This window comes from Micrasema longulum, unplaced genomic scaffold (genome assembly GCF_059751315.1).
Source record: "Micrasema longulum isolate JH-2025_06_02 unplaced genomic scaffold, ASM5975131v1 h1tg000502l, whole genome shotgun sequence".
NCBI classification, from domain to species: domain Eukaryota; kingdom Metazoa; phylum Arthropoda; class Insecta; order Trichoptera; family Brachycentridae; genus Micrasema; species Micrasema longulum.
In genome coordinates, this window is record NW_028277699.1 from 166164 (window position 1) to 190642 (window position 24479).

The 24479-nt window shown below is 29.6% G+C and overlaps 1 protein-coding gene across 1 annotated transcript in view; it reads right to left on the reverse strand.

Moving 5' to 3' along the window:
- Positions 1-11173: 11173 nt before the first annotated feature.
- Positions 11174-24479, reverse strand: part of LOC148281034 (ras-specific guanine nucleotide-releasing factor 1-like) — a 67297-nt gene continuing 53991 nt past the window's right edge. The window contains exons 26-33 of the mRNA XM_088227429.1: positions 23088-23231; positions 20893-21091; positions 19925-20022; positions 18420-18553; positions 16368-16516; positions 15228-15307; positions 13433-13550; positions 11174-11471 (exon numbers count right to left, since the gene is read on the reverse strand). Of these exons, the coding sequence (XP_088083555.1) occupies positions 11289-11471; positions 13433-13550; positions 15228-15307; positions 16368-16516; positions 18420-18553; positions 19925-20022; positions 20893-21091; positions 23088-23231 (1105 nt within the window). The 3' untranslated portion in view covers positions 11174-11288. The remainder of the gene's footprint in view (positions 11472-13432; positions 13551-15227; positions 15308-16367; positions 16517-18419; positions 18554-19924; positions 20023-20892; positions 21092-23087; positions 23232-24479) is intronic.

Below are 24479 nucleotides of genomic sequence, written 5' to 3' on the forward strand. Positions count from 1 at the left end.
ATCTCGTCGAAAATGGCCCCCAAAATTGGAAAACTCATACAAATTAAAAGAATATAAATATTTGTTTTTTTTCTACAAAAAATAATATTCAAATTTTAAAAAATAAAAAAATTACAGCTTACTGACGAAGCCACATAATTTTTATATACATAAACACATTTTCGTACAGAAAACTCGGTATTTCTTTTAAAGACAATTGAAGATAACACTGATTTTCACATTGCATTGCCTTTAGGGCCCAGCGCTTTGATTACAATTGGAAGTTAACATTTATCTTCAATTTTATCCATAGAGTAAAATTATTTTTTCTGTTTGAAAAGCAGAATATGCATACATTTTTTTCTTTTAAACTTGTTTAATTATAAGTTACCAATGAAAACATTTTAAATGTTTAAGCAAATATACTCGTTTTCGTACACAAATATCGATTTTTCTTTATAGACAGTCGAAGATAACTTTGTTAACTTCCCATTGTAATCGGGGCCCTGGTATTGATACATACAAGTTATTTTTTCATATACTTATATTTGGTTAAGGTATAACTAGGTATTTAATGGTTATTTGTTATCACCATTATCATTCCTTTTCGGTACCTCATGGTGCATAGGGCACTGCATTGGTAAACCAATCGCAGCGTTTGTTAATCATTTTCATAACACGAGGATTATCAGTCTTACGCTTCAAGTGCCAGTCAAGGGACTATGAATATTCTAGTGTAAAAACACATTTTTTAAATAAATACTTCATGTCAACTACGTTTGGAATAGAACCCGAGACCTCTTGCATGACGTCTAACAATAATTTTTGATTAATAGTTTTGCAAAATTATAAAATAAACAGGTTTAAGTATCAAGTTTTTAATGAGAACCACTTTAAAAAAAATTTATTGGAATTGTTGACATCTTTTGTAAATATTTTGTAGTCCTGACTGTAAATTTTTTTTTTTGTATTTTTCATTAAATACAAATATTTCTCTGTAAGTAGATTGATGTTGTCCTGTTACAGATTTAAATTTTGAAATTAAGATGCTATCAAGTCTAGATCTCGTAGAGTTTGTAGCGTAGAAACATTAATTTGTATGTAGTTCCCACTGAATAGATAATACAGTTGTTCTTGTGGATTTGAATCCAGCAATTATATTATAATATCGATTTGCTAACACCATTTTTTTTTCTAACCGGAAACCTCTAGCTTTATTTATTCTACATTTTTTGAATTGTGTTACAAAATTAAAAACTGCGTTTTTCTGTCTTTTTGATCACCTACTAATAAAAAGCATTAGGTGTAAACGTAAGCTGTGTCCGTTTTTTTCCAAACCAAGCAATTGAGTAAAACAAAATGGTAAAGGTAATTTGTAATTTGAAAGAAATTTTATGTTCTACAAATCTTTGCGTTTATTTAACATTATTTTATGTAATTACAAGTTATCAAAATAGAATGTCAATCAGACGAAAGTAAGTATTTTCGATACCTCCTTCTGTTCGCGTACAATTAATTGAGGCATAAATAGAAATGACGCTTCCATATAAAGCTATTTTGAAATCATGTTTGAAAAAATATATAACAACATTGCCGTGCTAAACAAGTAGTAAATTAAAAAGGACTTACTATTTATTTTGCTTACTCTGAATTTAAAGCCGTTCGTCTCGCCCTTTCACACTGCTTCACATTTCCTAAGCGTATCCAAGGAAAAACACAATACGGAAATAATCACTTTTTTTTATTTATTTTAAAGTTATACTAGTAAAGGTCAATGAAATACTGACAGTATAAATAAATAAAAAATAAACTATTTATAAGTAGTAAAAAAAATATTTTTAAATTTGAAATTTTGAATTATCGCAAAAACGCCCATTCCATTGGCCACGCCCCTAATACATCGTGATAAATGTTTATTTGTTCATGTAGATGCAATTTTGTTTAACACATTGTTACAAATCTTGACGTCACAACTATCAAGACCAAACATGTTGTGTTTTTCTTGTGACGTAGATGAAAAAAAAAATATGTATAAAAACATTCCTGCACAATATCCAGATTGATTGACACAATACAATTTATTATTCTCAATTCATTTCGTATATTTTTATCGGTATTTGTAGTATGTGATATTTCACAATTTCATTCCAAATAAAAGATAAGCTGCGGAACGCCGGCTTGCTTGAAGATGCTATGAACTCAGAAAGTTGTCGTATTTTTTTTTCTTGTGTCCTCTTACTCACTTTGTTTGGAAAAAAATAGGCACAACGTATTTTAAGACCCTATATTATAGTCTAATGGGCGGTTAACGTGTAGTTCATTTCTATATTGTTTCATAGTACGTTTTGTTTTTATTATTATTTATTTGCTATTGACCAATGTAATACGAAAATAGTTCATAGAATCGACAGTAACATAACAAAATCCAAGCCTGTTTTTTACAATGTACCTGCATACTCAAAAATTCCATAATACATTTATTCACCATCACAAAAGTCAAAAAACAAATAATTTTATTAACAAAAACTAAAAAAAAAAGAAATAACTATAGAAAAACTACTTTTTCTTACACATTTTTGTGACTCCAACAAAACTTTTAAGGACTAATTTCAGAAAAAAAGTTTATTACGTTAAATATTTTCCTCGTTGAAATAAGCAAAACAAGTGGTATCAAAAATTATGATAAAGCAACATGTATTTTCCTATTTTGACTAAATGGCATTAGTCCTTTTGCTTTATTTTGTGCAACTATCCCACCGTAATTAATAAAATAGAGGTCATTCTGATAATCAATTGAGAATAATTTATTTTTAATATCAACAAGTAATACAGATTTTAGTTTTTCAATCAAACATTTTTAATATTTGCCTTGATGAGTATAAGTAACCCTTTATAAGATATTTCATAACATGAGATAAGTTTGTCTCTTAATCTGAATACAATAAAAAAATCTCAAGTACATTTTTAAAGGTCCTGCCTATTAACAAATATTTGAACTATAACTGATCAAAGCAAACCATGCTTCAAATTACAATAAGTATTACTAAAATTAAATTCTTCCTTGAAGCACTACAAGTAATTTAATAAAATCTATAAAACATTAACTTGATTCACTATCGTTAACTATGCTGTCTTTATTTAAAGCAAGTAATAGTTATTTGGCGGTTATTGGCTTAACCAACAAACTCAATGATAAAACGTTTTATGTATACTATTGATAAATTTAATTTTAATATAATAAACTCTTCAAGAATAGATTTTTATATTAATTTCTTTCAACAATATATTTTAAACTAGGTAACGATTTTACAAGCTAAAAGATTTTTCATAAGTGATATTATAACTATAACATATTTTTATGAATGTGTATCTTTTTAATTTTAGATTATAATTTAGAGCCTTATCATATTTTCACTATAAATCACATTTTAGTGCTGTCATAAAAAGCACGTTACTTATTTTAATACTGCTATTTGTAGCAACAGTGAATGGGAATAGTCTTTTTGACGACTGAGCATCAAATGTGCTTTACATTTGCTGCTGAAAAGGTTATTTTCATTATTATATTTTCATTTGCAATTACAAAACATTTAGTAATAATACGACTTTTAATTATTTGGTAAAACTTGGTAATCATCATTTTAAACAGAACAGAATCGACAATACAAATACGTATTATCTAACATTATTAAAGCATAAAATTATTTTTGTATTTTAGAAACTACTTTGTAAATAAGTAATAGTTATTATTTTTATTTGAAAAAAAAGGTTTTATATTTTTCATTTCATACAATTTTAAAGATCATTTTTTTCAATCAATAAATTAGAAATCAGGACGCGTTAGTTTTAAAAATTTAAACATACAAAAAACTAACTTTTCTTTTGAATAACCTTTGCAGCAGCTTAAATAAATGAAGGGAGTTCCTTCAGTACCTTATTTGAAATATATATTCAAAATAATTTTCGTGCATTAAAAATTAGATTGTGCACTTTGGAATATTACTATCTGTGTACCCTTGACATTTTGTAACTAAAAAATTAAAATTCATATTTATATTTTACACACAAATTCATTTTTTTTCTTTTCATTTTAGAACGCACTTTTAAGAATATGATTGTTTAAATAACCCTGATTTTATTTTAAACACGAATTGTGATAAATTCAATAATGAATTGTACTAAAATCACGACTGAAGTAATCATTTTTAATAAAGTAGGACTGTCAACAAGTTTTATTCTCAATTAATATAGATATAATCTTAATTGATAACGTCTATTCGAGAAATGTGATGCTTTTGGAACTCCCTCATAAAATAATCTTAATAGTATTAATTTGCACCATGAAGAACATGCACGTAAAAACATGTTAAGAAAATATTTTTTACATTTTATTTTTCTAGATTAGATACGATTTTACGAGAACGCATAGCCAGAACTAATTTCAGAAAGTTATGAAAAATCTAAGATTGTCTTGAGCAACTAGCATGCACGATAAAATTAATATATTTCATTAAGATTTTGACTTAAAGAATTAGTTTTTTTATTTTTTCTCACTTTTGTCCATCCGATCTTGTCGGTTTTGTCAAATATTTACATACCCTGGAACATTCGTACTCCCAAATGAAAGAAAAGCACTTTGAAAGTTTTGTATACATTTGAGATAATTGAAATCATATGTGATGATCGCAAAATGCCCGATTCATAAGTTTGTACATAATCAGAAGATGCGCTTTTGAAAGGGAGTAATATTTATAGTTTATACAAAACACTAATTTTATTACTCGTTACTAAACGAATGATCGAATCTGGCGGAATATTGTTACTTGGTAAAATATCAAAATCTTTAACAAGTGAACATGAAGGAATGATAAATATATCGTAAAATTAAATAAAAAATTTCATTGTGGAAACGAATTATTTTCGATCATAATTTCTGCGAATTAAAAGTACTATTTTTGTAAAACAAATAAATCTGGTAGTAAAATAGATGTGTCCGTTTCATTAGCTTAAATTTCAACTTGACACTACTTTACATACAGCAGAATTCATCTAAGTTTAGTTGATTTACTTTGAATGTACAAAAATATATTGTCACTTAAACGTTCGTTTTAATTGCAATTTAATCGATTTTTGAAGGTCACCCAGTAAATAAAGCCATAATATTTCTTACAAATATTCAATAATTTCTAACAATAATAATTAAATTACTAAGGATACATATATATTATTTTTTAAGTACGATTTTTGATTTAAGAGTAGGTATACATAAAATTGTTTTTTTTTATATATAATATATAATGGCTATTTGTGCATGTAAGATCGGAGTAGAGAAAGTCTTGTATCTCCTAGGTGCAATAAGATTTAAAATATAATACTTTCCGAAAAAATGGCTTTAAGTCAAAATATTTTTATCAGCGTGAATTAAAATTTATCCAAATTTCAAATACATATTGAATTCAAATGAATGAATTTAATTTAATTAAAAGCTTAATATTTTATTAAATAAGAATTTTTCATTGACATGTCGTATTGACCCAAAATACAACAAAAATCTAAACTGTCATGCATATTTAACATAAAATATACAAATTATTAGAGAGAAAATATCTGAGGTATCTGGCATTTGAATATAATATAAATTCATTCATTTATATGAAAAATTCATAGGGAATGTGAAAATTTAGGCAAAAAAAAAATGTAATTCAATATCACCAAAAATCCGACAGATGTCACCTATAAAAAATTGTACAATGTAATAGCTCATACACTTTTATTTGATATACTAAAGCATACAATTTCTCAAAACTGCTGTGTTGTTGAAATCGCAAACACATCGCGCAGAACGGTTAATTTAACACATTGTGTAAATCGATGACTTGAGCCAGCCAGTAAAAGGTCGCAAGACCTGTAAATGACTATATTTTTGGATTCCCTTATAATTTCGTCACTTTGAAAGATTTGAAAACACTTAAAATTAATTTAGTAAATGCATCAAATGTCTATCAAAAATCAAATCTAATGCAGTTAGTTTCAAGAAAATTAAGGAATTCGATTCTTACAGCGTTACCAAATTTATTAGTTTCTAAATCGACTCCACTAACTTTTGACCGATACCGTACTTTGTTTAGAAAAAGAGTGATTTCAGACTCTTTTTTTGCATCTTGTCTAGAATTACATAATTGTTAATATATAATATTATATACTACGTATATTATATCCATTCAACATTATACTATGTACATTTTTGATATGTGATATAATGAATAACAATTAAAAATAATTATAATTGATAAATTACATATCCTTAAATGCTATATTTAGTGACAACCCCTTAAAATTTTACACACTATGATAATTCAGCTCATATTAGAGTTTTACTAATAGCAGACTTCAAGAAAATCTTTAGTTTAGAGATATTTAAACTTAAAAAGCTTGAAGGCATGTCAATTTTTAGCATTTATGTCCTTACATACTTATGTACGAGGCATAAAAATTCAAATGCGTAAGTTTATTCATCACCGTTTTTTCAAACATTCCTCAAATATATCTTAATACAATTATGATTTGAATAATACTTTGAGTATTTATTACATTAATTCACAATAAACTCACCCAAGATTTGTTTTTCTAAGTATTTAACGAGAAACTTTTGAATTTTGATTTCAATTAAAATACTATATTTTTTACATTCTATATTTTATATTTTCATCAATTTTCAGACCAAGTCAAGATAATCATTACTACGCATTATATTTATAAGTTATTTTAACTAAAAACATAAAAAAATCAGTTGATAATAAGTTGTGTTTTTAACATTTAAATGTGACGAGTATAACTTTCATATAAATTGATTAAAATACGCATTTGTATGTAAAAAATCAAAACTGCGTACCTTAAAGGCTACTTGTCTATCTTTTGCACAATTTGAAAGACGAAATTTAGAAATTTTATTTTTAGTTATTTACGTACCTAAAATGTACAAAATATGTACGTAGATCACAACAAATTAAATATCTGATCATATTTCCGTACATTTGTACGGTAATAATACTGTTTTTATTATTTGATTGCTATTGATAAAATAATATTGTGTCGTTACTTATCTTGTCTTATTAGGCATATAAGTTACATTATTTACATTTGCATTTCGCATATCCTCTTCAGTTTCATTATATGAAAAGTTATATAAAAATATTTGTAATTCAATTTGTCCCGCATACCATAAACCGAATAGGTTATCATTAAATAAGGGGAAATAAAAACAAATACTAATTGGGTAGCTATATCAAAATACGCCTCCTTATTGTAAAAGGGCCAATCGACGATTAGCCGTATTACGTTTCGGCTGGATAACCACACGCCACATCGAATGACATATGTTTTTATTTATTCCGGTTGACCGAACAATCAGCCGTAATGTTTATAATTTAAAATAAGCTTTGGTGGCCATGGTTTTTGGTAAAAAAAACGTCCACTCAATACTACTGGGAAAAGATACATCAATTGATGAATATATTATTTGACACTTTACATACATATACTGGTTACGCCTCATGAACTGTATGTGTACACACCCATATACATATAGCACATTCACTAGGATGAGGTGTTTGAATATATTTGCTACCTACGGGGCCCTCGTTAAAATATTGCATTTACCTACCGTGGTTACCGATATTGTTCCAGCGTCAGAATAACAACTAAACTGATTGTGTGTTCATGTGCATTATGTATTCTCACCGCGATCGCAAAGAACATAGTAAGCTATCAATAACTATTAAATCCACTTTGTTGTGTAATCATCAAGTGCCCCTTCTTCCTGACCACAAGATCGGATCTGATCCTGACTGCCACGAAAAAGTTCCAGACAATAAAGGTGCCAAAACCCAGATTTAGGTAGGTAATTGCATTCATTTTATTTAGGGTTCTATGGCAAAGCAAATAAAGGGTAACGCATCCCGCGAACCTGCAATTTTAGAGCTCATCTGCTAACGAGCAAGCAGCGCGATCACATACAATATATGTATACATTTAAGGGCGGGCAAATTGCCTTAAAGTAATCTTTTTCTACCTACCTAAACCGTTCCGTTTGAGAAAATTGAACAACACTGAATCTTAAAATTTTATACAAAATTTAAAATAAAATTTAACTTAAAAAATTATTCTTACTATACAATAAAGAGAGGGGAAGAGATGAAAAGGAAAGATGAAGGAGAATGGAACAACTGAAATATTTATATTGTGACATTTCAATCATGATTTCAATGTAAATAAGGAAGAAACGTCTTTTACATTAGTGGGCAGATTGTTCCACAATCAAGCAGCTACGACTATTAAATAAGAGGTAATGAAATTGGAGCGGTGAAAGGGTATTAAAAAGATTTTCTCATTGCTAGCACGAAGAGATAGTCCATGTTGTGATAGTGGTCGGAAGAGCTCTCTCAGATAAGCAGATGAAGCGGGATTATTTGAAATATTGTGAAGAAGTGAAAGAATTAGAGTGATCTTCCATTCTGAATATAGCCAACGAATATTACCTTATTAACACAAAGAAAACACCCAAAGACCCAAAGGTAGATGTAATATGTACGGAACAATATTTTGTTGTGTAACGGGAAGTTATGTTCGTTTGCGTAAGGTTAGCTGTATTTTCTGATAACTTTTATAAAACATTTACTTTATAATAAAATAAACGTGCATATTTAAAAAAAAAGTTTAAAACATTATTATTTTATGCACCCTAACGCTCTCTTGAAAGGATCTAATATCTTCGCTTATTGTAATATGAAATGTGTTCAAATATGGCTAATTGTCAATTTGCCCTTAAACAATACGATTTGGTATTTGAGGAGCACTTATGTTATTTGATCAGCCAATATATAATTCGAATAAAATGGCCGAATAAATCATTAGAATGTCGTCCATTTTGCATTAATAAATAAGTATTAAAAAAGTTTTTACCGTATAATTTGATTCTTTTCTGTATCATTTACTTTAATGGGATATTTGATTTATTTACAGAATTTCTGCTATTCAGATCACATAAATAATATTTATAAGTCATTATTAAATACGCAAAAATATTCTCTACTTTGTGATTTCAAAAATAAGATTTTCAATTTAATAACTTTTTTTTGTATTCCAATGACAGTTTTATATATATATAGCTACCGTCTGAAAATTTTGATAATTAATTTGTAATTGTTCTACTCAACCTTAGCGATTTATCGAATGAAATCAACATCAATAAATCTGAGCCATCAAACATTGGCCTTTTTATTGTATAAAAAGTAATGAGATCGGTTGTTCTTCATCGTTATTATAAGTTATTTTAGAATATTTTGTAAATTGCCATTATTTATTCCATATCCAGAGATACTCATCTTTAAAATATTTTTTTTTAGGAATAAATTTTAAATTCCATTAAGTGACTATTTAAGTAAAGTTTTATCTGACTCCCAACCAGAGATGTGTGCAAATATTTTTAATTATTTAAAATACTAATAAAACATTTTCCAATTCTTAGTATCAACAGTTTTATGGTTTTGTTAAAATTTTAATAGTTATGTGTTCTTTAAACTTTATAAACTAATAAAATAAATCACCCAGGTTGCTTGTGATAGAAAAGTCAGTAATTTCAATTTGATTTCTTTTAAAACGAAACAAAACGGTATTTCTTTATGCCGTAGAATATCGAAGCTTGATACTTTTATATTGAGCTGTATTTTATTTTGTAGGCATCAAATGTGAGATTCGGATAAATTATAAGACAGCCTTATGTTACAATGGTGAACTGTTTTGATTTTTTAAAATATTTTTCTGTACATAATCAAACATAGAAATCACATTGTAAAATATAAAAAATAACATTGAACCAGGATGCGAGCCTTGAAATACTCCCATGGTCAATTTTTTCATGATAGTATGTCATTGATTTTGTCTAATAGATTTCTATGCAATAATCATGTTTTGAAATTAAACAAATTACTTTTATAACCACATTGTTCTACTTTCTATATAATGATTTGATGTGTCCCTTTGTCGAAAGTCTTACTTAAATCTGTGTTTGTAGAATCGACTTGAATTCCATTGAATAATGCATCAGATAGAGTATTTTGAAAAATAACACATTTGTTATTACACGGAGTTATGCAGAAAGCAGCAGCCAGTACACCATTTTGAAAAAAATGAGATTTTGATGTTTTCAAGTTCAGGAAGGTCTATTCTATGTTTTGCTTAAATCAGCCAGGCTATTTTCATACAAAAAAAACTGTTATCGCCTTCTAAAATATTAACGATGTCAAAATGCCATAAAAATAAATGTTGCCTCATACAATCTGAATTTGTATGAGGTTTCATTTAATATCAGATATGGCTGTTTTCTGCAAAATGCATATTTTAGATAGTGTAGTCAGCCAGATTTTATAAAATTACCTAAATCCCCATAAAACGTAATTAAATCATTTTTCAAGTTATAATAAAAATCAATTAAGTGATTTTGACCCTTAAAATTATGTACTCTTATAATATAAAAGTAAAATAATATGATCTATAATAATGACACAACACATCTGAGTTTTACTAGTGCTGGCTGTTTTCTGCACATAGCATATCATATGTTGTGTGGTCAGCCAGACTTCAAAAGTCATTAAATCTTGTCATATACATTATTAATTCTTTTTTGTAAATAAAAAAAGCGAATCTATGCATTATTTATCATTTATCAAAGTAAAAAACATTCCAACTTTTGTGAAGATTTGATTAATCACCCTTTTCACAAAAGTACTATTATCTCAGTTTCTCTTCTCTATGGCTTGCTGCTTTCTGCATAACTACGTTCAACTGTCGATTTATTTTAAACAAATCCACATTTGGCAGGTATTATTGATTGTGTAATTTTTGTTTAATCTACTATGTACATTGATCTTTTTTTAGTAATTGTCTCGTATGTTATAAGCACTCTTTGCCGAAGTTCTGTACCGCGCTGCAGTCGTTTATCTTATTGATTTGAAATCTATTTGGTATCATCGACTACTCTTTTTTGTAATTTATTCATTACTGAGTACCATAATTAAAATCGCATCTCACTAATATTCTATATTGTATGGATGTTTGTAAATCTAGATCGTTTCTTTTACGAATCAAGTGCAATGACTATTATCTGTATGCGGTGTTCATTTAAATCTGTTTTTTCAACGATTTACGGCGATTTATGCATTTGATCGGCGAGACCGTGAAAATCCATAAAACTCAATCAACGGTGTGCGGTTTTATTATTATTGCAAACTGCGTCTCACTTATTTCATTTCCTACATATTTTGTGGTAGTGGTACTCTAGTTGTTCTGGGTTCTAATTCAAGACTCAACCTGTATTGGCGTTCTTCTTCCAAATGTAGAGTTGGGTCTAACAAATAACCACACACCTTGGGTATGTGTTCTATCTTGTATGGTGTCTGTTGGAAATGCCGAATTTCTCTTATGACGTGTGCAATCTGAAAACAAAAAATAACATTTAAAGTTCATTATAAACAATGGCATCAAATTTTATTGGTTTATTGTTAACACAGTTTATTTATTCATTCAAAATTACACTCGTTTATATATTCATAGACTTATTAAGGCTTTTTTAGGTTGTGCCCATTTTTATTTTTTTAAATTTTATGATCTTTTATTTATTTAACTTTTTGTACATAATGTTATTTGTACATTGGCGGGCTTATTGCCAAATGGCAATTTCTTCCAACCAACCAATAAAATAAAAGTTTTATTTTTATAATTCAAGTTACAGAACATATTCAATAGAAAAAAAAGATTAAAAAGTTAAAAATATATAAAAATAGAAATAAACGTATTTGTTTATAAATTACGTTAAATCAAAACTATTACTCAATGTGAAAAAGGAAAAAAGAGGAAAGAGGAAAAAGGAAAGGAGGAGAGATTAAGTAAGAGAAAGGAGATGTTTCTTTAGACGTGATTTAAACAGAGATAATGTAGTAACATCTTTGATGGTGGATGGGAGATGATTCCACAGTCGAGCCGCATGGACACTATATTAGTTAGAGAAGAAAAAGGATTTGTGTATGGGTATTAAGAGAGTGCCTTAAGAATAAGAACGAAGAGATAAACCATGAACTGATAAGCGTTGAAATTTTTCACGCAGGTATATAGGCGCTTTCATTTTAAATATCCATAATTTTTCATTCTAATTTTTTTGCCTCCTCTTTCACAGTAGTAACCGCTCAATTGTGGAATAATCTACCCACTAATGTTAGAGACGCCCCTTCTTTATTTACATTTAAGTCAAGATTGAAATGTCACTATCTAAATATTTAAATTGTTCCTTTATCCTTCTTCTTTCCTTCCCACCCCCTCTCCTCTCTTCATAGTTTAGTGTTTTTTTTTTTATATATACATATTTATTTTTGTTAATTTTTGCTTTTAATTTTTGTATAAAATTGTAAGATTCAATATCTCAATGTATTTATAATTTTCTCAAACTGAACGGTTTGGGTAGGTAGGAAGAAATTGCCTTAAGGCAATATGCCCGCCCTTATATGTATATTTATTGTTTATGTATATTAAAACAGAGATAAAAAACATTTAAGAAAAGTTAATATAGAAGTCAAGGCATCTACAGGGCTTATGACCTATCATTGGTGGGTCTATGAAGACCCAGTATGTAGGTGAAATAATTCAGTAAAATTAATCTCACCCGCGTTAATAAAGGTTTCAGCTTTTTAACTTCACAAACATCAACAGATGTTAGAATTAAAGAAATATAGATGTTCAAATATGGGCAGAATGGTGAATGTTACACAGTGTGTAAAGTGGCCACTTACAGGTCATGAGCCCTGAAGGTAACTAGGCTTCTATTTTACATTCTGATTTTTTTCCCAACCCAATTTGAAATTATTTGAACGAAAAACGTTAAGAGCAAAGAAAAATGACGCGTAAAACATTATTGTACCGTAATAAATAATTTTAAATACTATCGGGTCAAATCAGACCCATCTCCGGTGGATATAAGATAATATCGATAAGGATAATAAAATAAAGGAAAACTCTTCGTAAATACAAAAAAATACAATTGAAGGTTAAATTCACTCAAAAATGATTTTAAAAAAATAATTACAAAAATTCAGCACATTTATCGAAAAAAAACAAATATGAAACTTTGTATTAATCGAATAAAAAATAAATTCATGATAACGGCTGTTTTGATTTTTATTATTTAAGTCAGTATCCTGATTGTTTACAAAAAAGAGATCCCAAAATTTCCGATCCCCCCCTAGAAAAAAAAATGGTTTTATTTAGTTTTGACCTGAATTTTTTAAAACTGGATTTGTCAGTAACTGTTTTGTAAAAAAAAATATTGAAAATAAAGAGGATTATTATAATTATTAATTTTGGCAATCGATTTTAAAATAGTATAAAAATTATGACACCAACTTACCATGCGCATTTTTGAGAAATTCAAAAGTCCTTCAGGGGTGAAGTTCGGAGTTCCCTCTTCTATGAAAGAAAGGTCACTCAAATACAAACCCAGGTACGGTATGCATGGAGGATCACATCTGAAAAAAATGGTGAAATGATTTTTAAAAATATTTTTTTAAATTTGTTATGTGTATTCCAGCTCTCTGGGTACAACCCGATGTGATGAGATATACTCTATTTTAGGGATATATAAATAAAATTACATTGACAAAGTTTAGAGTGTGTCCAAATTTTTGCAGATTGGCTGGATTTCCTCCCTACGGAGTTATTAAAATCCAAATTTGAAATCTGAATAACTCCCTAAAAAGGAAATTCAGCTAGTCTGCAAATATTTAGACGTGCTCATAATTTTTTTTAATTCTTCAGGCGTTGACTAGTAGGTGAATTAGTTCAGCTGGATGAATATCACCCACATGATAAAGGTTTCAGTTCTTTTACTTCATAAGAGTCAACGGATGGACGAGTTGAGAAAACGTGGATGTTAAAACATAAGAAGAACGGTGAATGTTACACTTAAACCAGCCAGCTTAAAGTTGTAACTCTTGTAAATGCCTAGACTTCCATACTTCCTTCTCAAAAATGTTTTCCTTGTCCATTGCAACAAATTAAGATCTTAAATTACTTTGTTTTACTAACCACTTTTTACTGGCACAACCGACTAGTTTCCCTTTAGGGTTATATAATAAATAAACATACATTTTATGTAAAAGAAACAGTGAACAAATAAGTGGGTGTCAATAACGATAAAAGAGGGGATAATTGTTTTTTTGGTGAGGTAGAGGTAAGAGAAGGGGTAATTGTGTTTAACGTAGGGTTAGACTTTATTTGGAAAAATTGAAAATAGGGCATTGACCTTAGTTAAATGGATTATTTATACTATTTGAATTTTGTTTGCCGGCTTTTTTATGTCAAGAATTTCAAAATAATTTAGTTGATTTGTCATATTATTTAAATGTAATATATTTTGATTTCATCTTCAAAATGGTTCAGGCGCCATGGCGCAGTTGGTATGACAGCAAACTGTAAAACTAGCGTCGCAGGTTTGATCCCCACCAGTTGCAAGAAATTAATCCAAGAATGATTTATTCTCAATGGGTCTGGGAGTTGTGATATATTTTTCATTAATTCCTTTTATATCCTATTTCCCACCTACTGAAAAGCCTCTAAAGAAAAGGCTTTGCGGGTTATTCCTTAAAAAATAATGCAAAAATAAGCAAGAATAATAATTTCCGTTGTTTTTATTTATAGATGGGTACATTGAAATAAGTATCAAAAAAGACACACATTAAGGTTCTAGGTAATAAAAATCAAAACAAATTTAACGTTTTTTGTAATAAAATTTGGATTACATTTAAAAAATTTAAAAAGTTTTAATAACCGCCCTGAAACAGATTTTGCAAATCAAAGCCTAAAATTGATATATTTAATGTTTTAATTAGTAAAAGGAATAAAATATCACACTTTCCTTAACTTTTCATCATATTCCCCCATTTTCCCCCCAGTGATGCATAGGGCACCTTTAAAATAATTAGTTTATTTGAACTTTCGAAATTTTTTTGTCAACTTTTAATTTTTTATTGCCAGTTCAATAAGTTCGTTCTCATTATGTTATTTTTTATGTAATCATTATCATCAGCGGTACATGGGCGTATACTTATGGACGTAATGTATTTTTTTAGTTATCAAGCGTTATAAATGTTCATTGTCATTGAATAAATAAATAAATTAATTTAAATATAATAAAAATATCTTACCTATGCAACGCATCTCGAAGAGCTCTGAATCGACCATCTGACGACACAAGTGCTTGCAGTTTTTCAATGGTTTGCTTGCTCTGAATTTTTTTTTTAAGATTATCAAATTGATTCCCGTGTCCTCGCAGAATAAAGAATACGCCTGTATAAATAAATAAGTACAACCAGAAACAAGAAAGAGTGTTTTCAAGATAGCTACTCTCGGGTAAAATTTTGAGTGAAAAATCTCAACATTTTTCATTGAAATATTTAATTACCTCCGAACTGACACAACGCTGGAAGCATAGAACTGACTATGTAGAGATGGACGTTTTGGTTATTTAATTATTTATAACTTAATTTCTTTGACATAAAAATAACAAGATGTTTTAATAGCTTTCTGCAAATAATGGAATACATTTTTTTCAGTTTTTCAATTTTTCGAAATAAAATTTAAATAAACGGTAGAAAATTGGAATGTAATATTTGTGTCACATTTTTTAACAATGCTTCAAAGTATTCTCAATTGTCAAAGTAATATGAAATATTTTTTAATAATCGTTTTGCTTTTCTCAAAATATGTACTTAATTACACGTATCTTTTATTACCCTCTTTCGACTTTTTCAATAAACTTTCCCGTTAGTTTCACGGCACGTAATCATTACATTATGAAGTTATCATCTGTTTATGAGAAAATGTTCTGTAATTGCAATAATGTGTACCTGCGTAACGTTGTTAAAAAATAAAAACGGTTTCTAAATAACAGTTTGGAGTAGCACAAACTAAAAATCTGGTACAAGCCGCTACTGAAACAGTTTTATAAAAATAGACAAACTGGCCATGGGTTTTCCTACGCTCACGCAGTTAACAGTAAAAGTTTGAGTTTAAATTTTTGTACATAGGAAGCATTTTTTGGTTCAAAGGGTCCCTGTAGTACCAGTGCGCTCCTTATTCAAATTCTAATCTTCCAAAAATAAATCTTTACAGAGGAGCAAAGTCTTTCAGTGCAGTCCACAGCTACAGTGATATGAGAAGAAACTGTTACTCGCTTAAAAGAATAACTTTCACCATGTAACAGTTTTGTAAAAAACAGAAATTAATAAAATCTCAAATCACCGTGTAAATGTCAAGACTTCAGAGCATAAAATTGTATAGCTTACCGTTTTAGACACCTTTTCCCACGTTTTCTTCAACCGGAAGACAGATGTGTTAGTAAAGGCGGCGCAGATCTGAAGGGTCCCGTTAAAATTATGAAGACAGCGGGATATATCGGCAACTGCAGCCCATTTCTCAATCGCTGCAACTCGCCCTGGGATTTAATTATTTTTTATTATTTTAAACACATAAAAATGCAAATTATTTTCTCTATAAGAATCAGTCACAGGTTGAGTTGTGTGGTTGAGCAGAATATTTTTTTACTGATCCTACGGGTTCTACGATGAAACCAATATGACGAGGCACAAATAATAACCAAGTTAGATTGTTTATGGGTGAAATTATACATTGTTGGCACCCTCTTAATGATTTTATTGTACTAGACGGAGTACATACATTAAAAAAACCTCAAACATATCAGAAATTGACATTTCAAAATTATTATTATTTCGACACGATTTTTAACAGGAAAGTTGTTATTGAGGCAAACAAAAAAACAAAGTTAAATGTATGTAAAACAATTCATTTCAAATAGAAAGTAAATAAAAAAATTATGCAGCAAGTCAACACTACTTATCGTTACACTGAAAATGTCATGGACTAGTCGAGTCAGCCAAACAGAACTGTTAACGCGCACTTGATGTATCAGTAAAACGCCGGATTCTATTTTAAAATGAGGCGAGACGATAAAATGCATGAATTTATTTGTTTTTTCATTAATTGAGCAAAAAAATCGATTGATCTATTATATATCTTTAAAATTATCTTCTTCTTATAACTTGACGGAATTATTGACAATAAGAGTCCACGCAAACACACTGGGCATAAAGGGCCCTTACTTGTCACGATGAGTTGGCTAATGAAATTAAGTATACTGGTGCGGAGGTAGGGATGGGTTCGGAGTGACATTTTTGCCTATAAGTAAATTTAAGGACGCACATTAGTATCCTTACCTGGAACACCTGGATGATTCTATGTTCTTGAAGATGGGTACACAGGACTGAGGCCTATTTGAGTAGGTAAAGAGAGTAGCTAATGCATGTTTAACGTTTATTTGCTTCTAAAATATTTGTTGAGTTTGTTAATTTGCAAAGCGCATGAAGAACGTTTGTTCTTATGCTTAATACATTAATCACATACCAAATAAATGATATTGGCGTATCATGAGTTATTTCTGTGTGCTATTGAACTTGGCGCCTGGCACTTCGATGCGTACTGTCATATGGCAAGATAAGTCTACATGCTTTGTACGGTAAATATAATTTCCGCCTTCAGAAACCTGTCTGTCTCTAAAATTCATAATCGCATCGGAAAAAAGGTTTCATTGGTCGATTGGTCAATAAATAACAAAAAAAGCAACAAAAAAGCAGTGATAAATATGTTTTTGACTACTAAAGCCGAAATGCTTCTGATCAGAAGAAACTATTGAAATCCTCATAATTCAAAGTGAATTTTTTTTAAATAAAGAATCGTTAATATATTAACAGAGATAGAGAATACTTTAGAGAAGGGAATATGGAAATACAGAATTTAATAATGGCTTTTGGACTCTCATAGGCTAGTAAATGGTCATTACGTGAAAAAATACAGTCAGAAAAATCTTACTCGTATCAACAAAGCACTTTAATAAAAAGAAAGTCAACAGTGAAGAATTAAAGAAACAAAGACATTCAAATGAAAGCAAAACGATGAATGTTAGACATCTTCTTTTTCATTTTCTTTCCGAACGTAATGGAGCATAGGGCACTGCATTAGTACATCAATCTCAGCGTATCTTGAATGTTACAAATATTTCACATCAACCATATCGGGAATAGAACCCGGGACCTCTTGCATAGAAGGCAAACGCGCTGACCACTACATCACAAGGCCGCATGTTACACAGTGTGTAATATAGCCATTTTAATCAACGATAGGTAGAAAACCTTGTAAATGCCCAGATTTCTATATTCCCATCGTTAAAATGACTCCGTAAGGGGTGAAATTTAGTCTACGGGCGTTTTGATAAACTAAACTAAACTAAAAATATTGTTAAAAATTATTTTGGGATGTTTTACCACTAAGAGTCATCTTCCGAAGAATCTCCGATACCACAAGAGTAGAAAGTTGGTTGAAGTGTCTTGTCATGGCGAGGATGTGAGGAGCTCTCTCTGCCTTGTCAGCTTTCATCCAGGCTTGGCCGAGAAATTCCCTGGAAATTTTAAGCACAGTTTAAATAATTTATTTATTTTAATCTTCAAATATAATAAACAAGTACTTAAGCGGACTGATTTATTCCAACCAACCAAAAAACAGGCTGATCAAAGTATATCAAAGGATAGCTAATTAATAAAAAATAACAGCTGTTTTTTAATTGTGAGGTAAAACACGCATATGAGTGCAAACTAAATAAAAGTATATTATGTTGTACTGCATCATTATCAGCAGGATGTGGCGTTTTATGAAATAGCTTTTTAAACCCAAAAAATCATTACGGGAGATTACTATCGACTATGATTTAGGCGTTTGAGGCAAACCTCGAAAGAAAAACGGCGCATTATGACAAAGTTATTTTGCAGCATAACAACGCTCAGCCATATGCTGCAAGACTACTTAAAACATACTTGGAAACGGTCAAATAGGAGAATTTTATATGATAACTTATTTTTTCGATGGATGATTTAAGGTCTGAAAATGCCCACAAATAGCTTAATTCGTGGATAACCTCCAAAAATTAGTATTTTTTTTGAAATGGTATTCGTACGATTTCAGAAGCAAAAGTAGTCGTTCTTAGAAGACAACTTTGACAATAACATATTCTTCACTGTTTTTTAAATATAGAGCATCAGTTTTTACGAAAAAATAGTGAAAACATATTCAAGTCCTTAATATCATTATTAACAAGTAAGAACATAATATGTTTTTAGTTCGAACACGGTTGTGATATTTTGGTAGTAATGTGTACAAATTAAAGGCCCAAGCTTCGAATCTTACTCTACCAAAACTGGAAGGTTTTAGATTTGGTAACCGATGAGAACACAAACATTGAATGTTATTTTTTTAAGCCTGAGTGTTTTGTGATGTGAGTAATTCACTGCTGAAGTTGGGTCTCCTGGCTTGGGCGAAAAAAAAAATATTTTTTTTTTTCTTAATTTATTTACTTTATTTTTGCAAGACCCAATTACGGAAAAAATACACAGTAATTTTTTTGTTCTCACCGGAATTAAAACCAGAAACATTCAAGTGTAGCTGATTAAACATTTCTTCCTTACATATTTGCGACGCACAGTTTTGTAGAATTATTGCAACTTTTAATCTGATCTTTTTATAAAAGTCAATAAATATATTTCTATACTTTTTTTGTTGCGCTACATTTTTTTTATGTAGCACATCTTACTTGCGGTGTAACCTTAGAGTATGGTGCAACTATGAAAAAAAAAATAGTAGACGCATGAGCAGTTACTAAAACATAGTAAATCTAATACATTTTCCATTCCCAGGTAGTTTTTTTTTGTAAAGCCATAATCGTTTTACATCATCGTATTTCAATAATGGAAATATTAAAAAATATTTGTGTACTTACTCACTACGGATAGAAACGAATATTTGATGGTCGAGAAATGTCATTTGTTCTGCGATTTCCAGGGCTGAAAGCGTTTCAATGCTCTCTTTACTTGGACACTGTAAAAAAAATCAAACACGTAAAGTGGTTACTTTAACAAGCGAATAACAGGTCATAGCTCTTACCTAGACATTAATTTTCTATTCTTTAAAATGTTTTCAAACTTTGTAACAATACATTTACTTTGATGGCTCTCTAGGTGGTGAAATCGAGACGTGTCTACAAGCATTTATAAAAACTCAAAACACTGTTGATAAAATCAACTAGTACAAAATGAAGCATAAACATTTTCAATGTTTTCCGGCGTTATCTAGTAGAAAAATAATTCAAAAAGATAATCTGGAAATCTAGTGTCAAAGAAATTTGAATATAGAAAATGTTTTGTTACATGCGGTAAAAAATAAAATATTTGATTGTACGGCGAAGTTGCACGAAAATGAATGAAAAAAAGTATAAAACTAAACTACTTTAAACGCTGTCACAAGTTCTTGCTAATCACCCAATCAACTACAGCGTTGGATAGATTTCCGGAAAGCCAATTCATCAGTCAGGACAACTCACTGGCGATAACTAGTGACGTCACGTACGGAGTATCTAATTTCAAAATTATAAAAAAATCATCGCGATGATAATATGATACATAAAAAGAAAATAAAAAATATAGCTTCGTTTGATAGTCTGTTAACAAATAATAAAAAAAAACTGATAAACCTCATTCTCACTCACATCAGTAATTTACATAAACTACACAAAAATCAACTGGAAGAAAAATTTAAGAAATAAAGATGTAATGAATTGGGAAGTAAATATTATATTTTGCCATTTTCGCGTTTTCATTTTGCACAGTATTTCAGTTTTGTCTACTTGTAATCATTTTGATGTGTGTAATTGTGATAGGCATAATCCGTTAACATCAATAACATTCTTACTATAGGTGGTGACAGAAGTGCCTTCAGGTCTGGTCTTCTCTCCTCCTCCCGGGCGAGTAGGCGAAGCAGATGTGCGGCAGCTCGGTGTTCTGCCGGAAGCAGGTTTGGACTGCAGACGATGTCTTCCAGGAAACTGGCCACTGAGATCCGCAATCTTCCCTCAGCCCAAAAGTCAGCAGAATGCTTCGATACCCAATGCCTGTAAAAGAGTTTACTGCGTTATGCAGGTTGGGTGATACCTCGGAGTAATAGCATGTTACTGCTTTAATAGAGATACCATTTCGCCCTATTGCATGGAACAAAGGCGTTGAAAATATGTATTCTTGTTTTTGAATTAACAATAAACGTTTAACGGGTGGTTTTGTCACTATGCTTGTGATTCTCAACCTGATTAAAGGCGTCGCAAGATAAAAATGAATGCTCGAAGGCATTTTTATCTGGTTACGACCTTACATTTTATTCTTTTGCTGTGAATTATATCTTAATTCGTGCTTAATAAAACAATAATGATTTTTCAACGTAAGGACGGCTATACACTGTACAGTGGTAGCGCGTTATTACTCTGAAGGTAACACCTAGGTATTACATGCCTGTATACAGATTTTTTAAATCTTATTTATTATCCTAGTTGGGCTTGCGACACGTTTATCCAAAATGCCGAACATTTATTAAGGCATTGTTCCTTCCTGAAGAAAAAAAAACGGTAATATTGAACCGTCTAATGGCTGTTACGCGACCAGTCTGAAATCCAAGCTTAGTTAAGAACAGTAATAATTTTAGATTATTCACTCATTTGTTAGCTCATAAGTTGAAAAATCGACTCTCGGAGGTGTCCTATAATATATGGTGACAGAATTCGCAAAATTTCAGTATCTTAAAGAATGTGTTTAACGTTTTTGTGACATCTTTTCCCGTCAAAAAGAAGAAATGTTGCCTTTCTTACCCTTGGAGATCTAATTTTCAAACGTAGTACTAAAAATCATTTCATTAATATTGAATTAAATTGAAGTTGTTAATGACCTTAAAATAAGCTCCGTTAAATTCATGATATTGAAGTCAATTTTTTTGTCAGTTGTAAGAAGAACAACGGAGTTTATTTTTCAAAAAAACTATTTTAATAGTTTTATTTATAAAATGCTATAATGAAAAATATGTTTTGTAACTTAATTTAAAAAAAGAAATACAGTTTTTTTTACCATGCCTGTAATCGCAATATGTTCACTAGAAAGAATGCCAATATCCAACTTTTGCCGTTAACACAATTTACTAAACTCAGTTCAAGGAGTCATTAAAGCAGTTAAGTTAAATTTAATTAAAATGGCGATTTGCAAAATTAAGATTTTGATAATAAACTTGTTTCTTGACAATTTTTCATTATTAGGCTTAATTGACAAAATATTTTCTTATTTTACTAATGTCCACACCATCAAAACTCTTTATTACTCAACTGTTTGCCCTATTCTAGAATATGCTTCCGGGGTCTGATCTTCATTTTAGGTAAATCTCATAAGTCACATTGAAACTGTCCAACATTGCTTGCTTTAAAAAGTAGCGTGGATGCTTAGACTAGAGAGATATAACTATTCAAATGCTGATATAGAGTCGATGATCAATATTTCTATTCTACAGAAACGTAGAACTAATATTGACTCCATGTATATTTTCAGCATACTTAATGGTATAACCGATGTGCCATCATTATTGGGACAAGTGAAATTCCATACTCCGACTAGTAGGTTGAAAAACAATGAAGCACTGTTCATCGATCATTATAGAACAAACTATGACCTTAGTTCTCCAATCTCCCCGTCTTTGTCGTATTACTCGAGACAAGATCTGCATTTTTTTGCTTATGTTTACAGCAATTTAAACGAGCACTAAATAAATAGTCCAGATCTTGTCTTCATGTCTCTTATATTTATCAACGCTTTTTTTTCTATTTTTTTAATGTTTTTAACAATTATTTTATTCTTATATTAATACTTTATGAAATGTGTAAATGGACAATGTCTGTAAATAAATAAATTAGTTTTTTTTGTTAAAGGAAAACCCGATAAGAAAACCCTTGATCTTAAACAGTTTTCTGATATGTAGAGGTAGTGTTTTCAGATTCTACATTCAATTTTACTAACAGACCGCAAAATCACCATTAATTTGAGAGAGAAGCATGAACAATAGATTCTTTAAAATGTTACCTTAAAACATTTAGAACCCTCATTGTGGCTGCAGTGGAGGTAACAGAGTCTCTTGGAGCTGCAGGTGGACGACGGGGTTCCCGAGGGTTGCTAGATGCTGATGTTGCTATAGCAAAGGCTGCAGCCGCAGTTGATGTGCTACTCCTGTAAGCATCATAGGAAACAGGCGCCTAATTAATGGTTAAGACATTTTACTGTTCATTAGAATATGGCACTCCTGATTAATGAAACCACCAAAATACGTTAAATTTTTATCCTTAAGTGTACGCATTTATAGTCAATTCTAAGATTGCGTCTAAAATTGTATGTTTACTGATATTTTTTTTTTTAGAAAACCAACTTTACTTCTAAACACTGTTCTATATTTATTTCTTTATATTGTATTTTTGGAAATTAATGTTGTTTATACACTCATATTTTTATTTTTAGACCAATTATACTTCTTAACAATGTTCCTATCTTTTAATTCTTTGTAGTGTATTTTTTTCAACTTATGTTGTTTACATACTTATCTTCTTTTTTTATACCAACTTTACTTATAAACGCTGTCCTTTCTTCTATTGCTTTATATTGTATTTTTATTTTTTTATGTTGTTTATTTACTCATGTTTTTTGTATGTATGTTAAAGCCTTAACTCAAAATAAATAAAATCTGAAGTTAAATAGTTCTCCAGCACCATCAGCTAATTGGTATGTGTGCCTCTATTTTACTTATTTGATATTTCGAACCATTTGTAGAGTCACACTACGATTTTTGCAAATCATTTTAAAAAAACTATTTTTAATTAGATTATTAATGAAAAATACGTTTTAAACCGATTAAAACATTTTTTTTTCTTTTTCAACTGAAAATTAGTAATGAGAATATTATTATTTCAAAAGAGTTCAGATAACCTTTTAACATTAATCTTGAAAATTTGTATTTGCTATTTATTACAGTTTTTCAAAATTGATTTTTGAATTTTGGTTTGTTCAGTAAATAATGAATCTAGAAAATAAAAACTAGCGAAATCACTGCAGTAATTGCAAAAAGTTCATTAATATCTTGAATGAAAATTTCGACAAACCTCGAAAGTTTTTTTAATGCATTTAAAAAAATTAAATTTTTATAGTAGATGATATGGAATTAAATAAAAAAACAGTAACAAAATAAAGGATAAGGAACCATCAATGGGCTAAATGTGTAAATTTATAAATTTAAATAATCATACAAAATCATTTGATTTGAATTATTTACTGACAATTCTTAATGAAATTCCATTATAATGATCAAATAATTTATATTTACATAGGTATAAGTTATTAATTTAAAAAACTTGGTACACTTCCATTTATTTGTTTGATCAATTTGCGCTTTTACCCACTAATAGGCATCTTACACTTAAGATAATA